The sequence below is a fragment of the Triticum urartu genome, unplaced genomic scaffold, assembly GCF_003073215.2.
Source record: "Triticum urartu cultivar G1812 unplaced genomic scaffold, Tu2.1 TuUngrouped_contig_6660, whole genome shotgun sequence".
Taxonomy (NCBI): domain Eukaryota; kingdom Viridiplantae; phylum Streptophyta; class Magnoliopsida; order Poales; family Poaceae; genus Triticum; species Triticum urartu.
In genome coordinates, this window is record NW_024117440.1 from 1 (window position 1) to 8,527 (window position 8,527).

General features: G+C 40.0%; 2 protein-coding genes across 2 annotated transcripts; one reads left to right on the forward strand and one right to left on the reverse strand.

Annotated features, from left to right (window-relative positions):
- The first annotated feature begins 3,207 nt into the window (after positions 1–3,207).
- Positions 3,208–3,961, forward strand: LOC125530926 (putative cysteine proteinase inhibitor 7). Its single transcript, XM_048695339.1, has one exon. The coding sequence runs from the start codon at positions 3,279–3,281 to the stop codon at positions 3,633–3,635; it is 357 nt and encodes a 118-aa protein (XP_048551296.1). The 5' UTR covers positions 3,208–3,278; the 3' UTR covers positions 3,636–3,961.
- Positions 3,962–4,091: 130 nt separating this feature from the next.
- LOC125530925 (methionine--tRNA ligase, chloroplastic/mitochondrial) lies at positions 4,092–8,135 on the reverse strand (the record flags this gene model as incomplete). The annotated part of the gene is given in 7 exon segments (XM_048695338.1): positions 4,092–4,564; positions 4,762–4,890; positions 5,293–5,448; positions 5,987–6,102; positions 6,212–6,392; positions 7,198–7,296; positions 8,042–8,135. Coding segments are annotated over 7 exon segments (940 nt in total), but the record flags the coding sequence as incomplete, so codon positions are not given.
- Between the last annotated feature and the right edge of the window lie 392 nt (positions 8,136–8,527).

The window sequence follows — 8,527 nt, forward strand, 5'->3', positions numbered from 1 at the left end:
GTTATGTTGTGACGTTTGGTAGCACACAAAGTGTTCCTCCGGTATACGGGAGTTGCATAATCTCATAGTCATAGGAACCTGTATTAGTCATGAAGAAAGCAATAGCAACATACTAAACGATCGGGTGCTAAGCTAATGGAATGGGTCATGTCAATCACATCATTCTTCTAATGATGTGATCCCGTTAATCAAATGACAACTCATGTCTATGGTTAGGAAACATAACCATCTTCGGTTAACGAGCTAGTCAAGTAAAGGCATACTAGTGACACTTTGTTTGTCTATGTATTCACACAAGTATTATGTTTCCGGTTAATACAATTCTAGCATGAATAATAAACATTTATCATGATATAAGGAAATAAATAATAACTTTATTATTGCCTCTAGGGCATATTTCCTTCACATTATATGTCAACACCACGTAAAAAAAGAGCTATGTGGGCCGACATGTTCGATGGTACCTTCTGGTTGGGTGGGTGGGCCGATATGTTCCCAAAACCCTGTTTGCCGCATTTTGCTGCAAGTTATCATATGGGTGGGTTGTGTGCCGCGATGTGTGGGGTATGTGTTGTGTCGTGTCAGCCCGCAAAAAAAAGTTGTGACGTGCTGGCCTTAAGGCCTGGCTTCGGGGATCAACCTTGTTCCATGGCGGGCCGAAGGCCGGCTTGGCCCTATTATTCTCGTGTCGTGCCAGGCATGTGTCGGGTCAAAAGTCTGTGCCCATGCGTCGGCCGACGAGGCTGGCACATATGGCCAGGTTTGGGCGGGATATGTCCAGTCCAACACACCTTAGCACCTCTTCTACCTTTGTCGGCCCCATTGGAGATGGTTATTCGGCGGCTCTCTCACACATGTGTGATCTCATGGTAGCGATGTGGTCGTGACGATGAGGCTTGGGTGCTTTCAGCTATTATCTTGTGACGTCATGCCTACGTGTCCTTTCAAATTAGTTGGTATCACTAAGGCTCGTGGCCAGTGGCGGAGCCAACATTTCAAATTTGGGTGTACGGAGTTCCAATTATTTTTTGAAGTTGCCAATTTTTTAAAATAAAAAATAGCAAATAGCATCCATGGTAAGATAGTATGCAAAAGACAGCATCTAACAAGTCACAATACATATGGGGCAAGTAGCTGGCTCTGGAGTTGTTTTTTAGAAACCTCTGGAGCTGTAGCCAAACCGGTATCCAATGGGCCATTTAATTCGGGATTTGCAGCCCTAGCTAATGGGCTTTTGTACATTTAGGCTAGCTGCTTACTTATATGGGCTTTGGACCTGAGAGAGGTGGAGAGAAGTAGTGTGGATAGCTGGGCTAAACAAAATTGTGTTAAAAAAGGCTCGACGGGACAAAAACTAAACACGTATGAATTACTGGTGCCAGCCAACGTACATGAAGTCCAAGCCCATAGGCGACCCAAAGCCACTCAAAAAAAGTGATTGGTGACATTAACCAGGGAGGACCATCGTCAAGCAAATTAAAGCGCAAGCTATCTCTTTTACATGTGTTTTTTACATTTGAAGGTCGAGCCTCTAATGCCAAGGTTCATAATTCGGCAAGATTTTCTCTTAATCTAGCTTTAGGGCAACATGTGTGCCTTGGCCAGCCTCATGACGCAGCTTGTATCCCACACACTGTGGATTTTAATGAATAAAAATTGGCTTTAGCTCTCAAAGAAAAGGCAACATACATCATGCATATCCTTATATACTTGATTTTTTGGGCAAAAGTAATAGGGGTTCGTCGGTACACCCATGTACTCATTTGGCTCCGCACATGCTCATGCCCTATCATTGATTTGCCTTAGGCTGGGGCATGTCCGCAAGGAGTTCCAGTGGCGCCTTTCTTTACGGCCATCTCTGAGGACATCATGATAGTTTTGAGTGGAGCATTATGTTAGGTGGCTCTCTAAGATCCACCGTCAAGATGGTGACCAGAACACTATTTTCTGCCCAATGTAACAATTAACACTCTGGCCATTACTGGCCGGACCCTGCAATGACACACTTTCATAAGTGTTGAACCGCGAAAATATGTCTCCTCGCCATTGTTACTTGGATTTGGTGATGTCGGCATGAGTGTGTGTTATCCCCTCTTGATTGCATTGTTGTGGACGAATAATGACTTAATCGTACATGTATATCCATGATATCTGTTTCGTATATTGTACTTGTAGATATTTTGGTCTCAGTGTCTTGCGTCTACTTTACTAATACTCCCTTTATTTATTTTTACTTCGCGTAAATTTTGTTAAATTTTCTAAGTTTGATCAAGTTTATAGGAAAAATATGTCAGCATTCATAACAGCAAATTAATATCATTAGATCCATCGTGGAATCAATTGATGGATGTTTCTATAAGCAAATATCAGATATTGATATGGAACCAATTAATGGATGCCTTTTTTTTCTAAGGAAGCATTGATACCACCTTAGGCTAACCGTAATGGGGATGCCATAGTCAGTATCATGCATGTCAGCTAGGAAATTTTGATGAAATGACATAGAATTAAGTGAAAAATAGAATTGATTATTGTATTATGATACCGTATCATAATAAATATTATACTAGTACGTGTCTTGCATGTCAATAAATAGGATCATTTGAGATACTCCTTCGTCCGGTGAAGAGTGTACATCTAGCTTCAAAATTTGTCCAAAAAAAATATACTTCTATCTTTTCAATGCACTTTAAAGTAGAAAAAAAATACTTCTCTCCCATCACACGGTAATGAAGACCAATAACAATCTACACATGGTCTTCTTAATTTCTACATGCACTTAGCCCATTGGAGATTGGGTAATTAAAGAGGAGAAAGATGGTGGTTTGCATCCCTCCAATACATTTTTTACTTAACTCCATAATTTGTCCTAAAAAATTTAAATGTACACTCTTCACCGGACGGAGAAAGTATTAATCTATATTACTATATATTACAGAGATAGTATTATACATTAGTATCACATGCATGATACTAACTTGTAACTTGTGATATTACCCATTACAGCCAGCCTTAGGCATGCATCAAGAATGTATCGGTATGCATCAAGGGATCAACCACATTAATTGCTACTTCTAGATACAATTAGATAGATATATGGTGTATATGACATGCATTCAGTTATCTCCGTCTATCTATTCGACCATGTCTCGGTGCTTCTATTTAAACGCCCCCGGTTCACATGTCAGTGATCCTCGACTGATCTGAGTATCTGACCGCTCTCAAGCTTCCAAACCTCACTGATAGATCCAAAGCCAGCACACCACAAACCAGCAGCCATGAGGACCAGCATCGCCCTCGTCATCGTGGTGGCCGCCATCATCTACGCCGTCGCCATGCCCGCCACGGCGATGCCCGGCCGGTGGGAACACATCGGTAACATCAACGACCCGAAGATCCAGGGGCTGGGCCGTTGGGCGGTGGCGGAGCACGTGAAGCAGGCGGGCGGCCGGCTCAGGTTCATCAAGGTGGTGCTGGGCACGGTGCAGGTGGTGTCGGGCTTCAACTACCGGCTCGTCGTCGAGGCGCTGAACGGCGCCGGCAAGAAGGACGCGTACAAGGTGGAGGTGTACGAGGCGGCAGCCAACAAAAGGCGCAAGCTCATCTCCTTCGCCCCGGTCGCCGAAGAGGCGTAGGCCTTTTGGTGTATTTGTAATTCTTGATTGATGGACATCGTCACAGCTCACAAGCAATATTCATGAGGCATCAACAAGTTACAGATCCAACTGCATTACCTTTGACTCACATAATCTAAATGTCACCCCCGTGCGTATTCTAGAAAAAAAAATTGAGCTAACTGGTGGAAAACGTGGATGCCTTATACTCCCTCTGTTCCTAAATACTCTCTCCGTCCCAAAATAAGTGACTCGACTTTGTACTAGCTTTAATACAAAATTAGTACAAAGTCGAATCACTTATACGAAGGGAGTAGTCTTTTTAGACATTTCAAATGGACTACAACATACGGATGTATGTAGACATATTTTAAACTGTAGATTCACTCATTTTGCTCTGTATGTAGTCATTTGTTGGAATCACCAAAAAGACTTATATTTGGGAACGGAGAGAGTACTGCATTTTCAAACGAGGGGTGCACCAATTTTGCCATCTCAATGTAGTACTCGCTCCGTTTTAAAATAGATGACTTAACTTTGTATTAACCTTAATACAAAGTTGGGTTATCTATTATGGAACGTAGGGAGTACAATTTTGAGTTTCAAAACCTGAGAGAACAGAATTGCTAAGTTCAGTTCTCTCTACAAAATGTCAAAGCCTTCTTTGCCACCAAAGCTTTTATGCTATCTACACCATCAGATCTGAGATGGTTTTGCAGAACAGGCATCTGGGTTCTACAGTTGAGGAGCCATCCAGTCAGTACTCACAAAGTCACAAGCTTAACTCATGCCTCCACGAGCCCTTTGCTACGTGCTTTCTTCTTCCCGCCCTTCCCCTCCTTTGGACTTGCTTGATCTTTCTCTTCGATTTCGGTTTCTATTTTCGCAAAAATTGGCTTCGGCTCCATCATTGCCTGGCCTGCTTTAAGGGCTCCCCATTTGGTATCATCCTGCAGGGCAGTTAGCACAGGGTTGTAAGCATGTCGCGCCACTGGAAATTTTTTATATTGCATATCTGCTATTTATAGTTTGAAGATTGTGTTCTCTGAGGGTGTTCGTTCATATACACACTAGACAATGGCTGTAAAATACTTTGCAGAATTGGTTTAGACCTAAATAGCATATCCCTGGACATACAAGAACATACCCATCTCGATGTACGAAACTGGTCTTCTGTGAAACCAAGCTGTGTATAAATCCTCAACGAAAGGCTTGGAGTGATTGGAGACAATGCTATTGCAATTATTCTCATTGTCTCTAGAATAATGACGAGATCCTGTGTGAAGTGCAGACAAAAAAAATGAATAAGGCAAATATCACAAACAAAATAAAATAATAACATCAAATAAATAACTCAAACTAGCCACCCAAGAATCATCTCAACAATTCATCAGAACAACTAAAGTCATGCTATAGTTTCATTATTACAGCCACAACAACAGAGTTGCTGTGACATCGGAATTAGGTACTCAAATGTACAGAACATAAAGAATTTTGAAGCTCAAAGAGTGCTCTTTTGTTTGAAAGTGGGTTTCTTTTACAAACATGAAAAGAAGCAACTAATGCATCATGCAGTTTGACTTTGTCAGCATTAAATTTTGGCAAGTAAAATCTGAAACAAACACGGCAAGCCCAAAAGGAAGAGAAATAGATATAGTTTCAACTTTCAAGTGTTTACCTTTGCAGCCTTTTCTGCAATCTCGCCCCCTTGCTTGAAACAAGACCATGGTGCTTGCTCGTCAATGTACAAGTTTCCCAAGTTACCAATTTCTAGAACAGTTTCACATGCTGATGTCAACGAAAGATTTTCGTAATGGCCCTTCGCCTTGTCGACCTGTATAAACAATTTATATCACTGTAACACCAACAGATACAACAGAAGTGCAGTACATGCAAACATGTGTTAAAAGAATCTTTTTATTAGGCAGATGAATAGCAGGTGATGATCGGAAATATCCAAATGCAACATGTGTTTGAAATATCAAGTGGAACCAATTCATAATGGACAACACGTGCTGACAGTGTCTGAAGCGCTTGTTGCTCATTGTCACATGTCAATTCAGCAAACATCATATCCATTATCTATAGCTCCAAGAAGAGAAATAATAAAACAGTTCAGCTAGGATCATTATGCTGGATGTCTTTACTTTCTGTACGCCAAGAAATAGAACTTAAAAGGAGCACCAAACAAGGAGCAATCATTACATATAAAGGGTTTCAAGCTTTTGTAATGCAAAATTGGAAACGATTTCCCTCATAAAGATGTTCACTTTATAAAGCCAATTCAGACAACCTACACCCCATCAGAAGTAATGCAATGACAGATCAATGGTTTGTCATCAGTTCCGAAGATGCCAAAGAGACCAACTTACCAAGTTTTCAACATTATTCTTGAATGAATTGCCATCTGCAGCAGCAATTGAATCAAAAGCTAAGGTGGAATTGCAGTTCTTTTTTAGGAGACCAAGTGTTCGATTGAGAAGGTTTCCTGTTCAGATGAGAACAGTATCATCACTAACCACTTAAGACAGACAGTTAATACCAACTAAAGCATAAACCGAAAATAAATGAATAAAAGTTTTAGCACGCAAAAATACCAATTGTGTTAGCAAGATGTGCATTGACTGTATTGATAAAACGTTCTTCTGAATAGTCCCCGTCATTGCCAAATTCTACTTCCCGCAAGAAGAAGTACCTAACAGCATCCGCTCCAAATCTACCTACCAGATCCTTTGGTTCAAGTGTGTTGCCTAGTGATTTTCCCATCTTCATGCCATCCTAAAATTTGCAAAATAAAAAGCAGCTGCATGAAATAAAAGTGATTTAATGAGATAAAAGTGGCTGGGAGCCCAAATAGAATTCATATTTGTCACTCAAAGACACAACTGCAAAGCAGTTGCTGTGTTTCACAATATCTGTCCAAGACAACCATGCGCACCAATGAGGCGCAAAATTTATAATAGTTAATGCCATTGGACCATACGCATCCCTATAAAATTAAAGACTACTCCTACTCAACCTGTCCTGCAGCAATGAAAAAACTATTGTGAAATAGAATTTCCCAGAAAAATGGACAAATGTTACAAAAGGAGGGAGAAGACAAACATTTATTTCACATAAAAAGGAGAACATGAGTTCTTACAATTTGACGTACACACATAGTAGAGGGTTGTAAACTTGAAAAATCGAGGAAGAAGGTGGCCAAAAATACAGAATTATCTATGAGCTACAAAGCCACAACTATAGAACATGTGAAATACCAACAGGTAAAAGGACGAATGCTAATACATATATATACACTAATATAGGTGTGCTAACTTGTGCCATGTGCAGTACCATTATACAAGTTAGATTAAAATCATACATATGGTAAAACGTGATGTATTGTAAGGTAGAGATGATACGGGTGGAAGTATGCAACCGATGTCCAAATGTCTAGATGGGAAATGCACATGTAGTTGCAGGAAAAGGCCTCATCAAATACGATGGTCACATAGACATGCTCAAAATAGTATGTACTGTATGGTGTTATATCACTGTCAGTTGATGTGGAAACAAGAACATTGGAAATATGTGAGGTCACCTTTGTCAAGAATCCATGGCCAAAAACTGCATCAGGAACGCTTATCCCTGCTGACATTAACATTGCTGGCCAATAAATTGCATGAAACCGCAATATGTCCTGAGGTACATGTACAAGAGATCGTCACAAACTGAATGAACATACAAAACAAAGAAGTTTATCCAATATTATTGCTTTTAAATGGGACAAAAAATGTCAATATCTACAGTGACCAGCTCCAAGTAAATTGTACTGGAAGCAGTAGATTAACAGTACATTTTATGACGTTGGCATCTCCAGGTATTATGAAACATAATAAAATACATCAGATTTAACATATGAGAAGAGATGTATTGTTCTTTCTATTTCTTAGCTGTCACACGTCTCTCACTTTTGGGAATTAGGGGATGCATCTGTCAAAATTGTTTCAACTGTGACCTACCAGTGCCAAGTCACCAAACCCAGCATGACACATGATATTTTTATTAGTGCAAGTAACTGCAGCTGAGGCACAAGGGCCCTATCGAAATAAGTTTAAAGGAAATAGGATCTAATCTTGAGAACTGGAAGGAGTGAAACTTGTCCCCGAGTTTCGCCATATGGAAAACTGAGTGGCTATGTGATGTTAGCTGGTTACTATATAGATCAGCATAAAGGAGTTTATGTTTGTTTATTCATTTGATAAATGTCATATTTCAGCACTTTCTCTTAGCAGCACTAAAAAAAGTGATACTATCTAAGTTCACATCAAAATGAGAGCTCCTTATGACGATAAGAAGAAATCAATCAATATGGTGTTTTGCTATAAGTTGAAACAAAAAAACATGTTTGAAGAAGCTGCAAAAATTATTTGCCCAAAACCGACCTTTCCTATCAGGTGTACAGATGCAGGCCAACCCCGATCAACAGCTTGCTGTAAACTTGCCTGCTCCCCATCATCTAGGGATGCTGAAAGATAACTAAAGAGACAAACATACAGAAATGAACAACCAGTACGAAACAAAGTAATAGGCAATGCTACATAAGATTACGTACTCTAGCCTCATTTCAAGATTTCAAGAAGTTAACTGCACATTTATAACATGCATGGACTAAGAGACTGGAGCATCTTTTGCTTTTGCATAGAAAGTTCACAGTTTCGAGTAAACAAAAGAACAATTTATCTAAGAATTGTCATTGCCAAACATGAATATAAATCAATTAAGTTGAGTGTATTCTATACTTGCATGGTAGGATTAAACAGAGGACACTGATATCAGACAACACGCCGCATACAGCCATATCTATCCAGTAGAATTTGAGTAAGAATACGCAAACTGTTCATGCTTACTAAAATGCCAAGCAGCAGGAA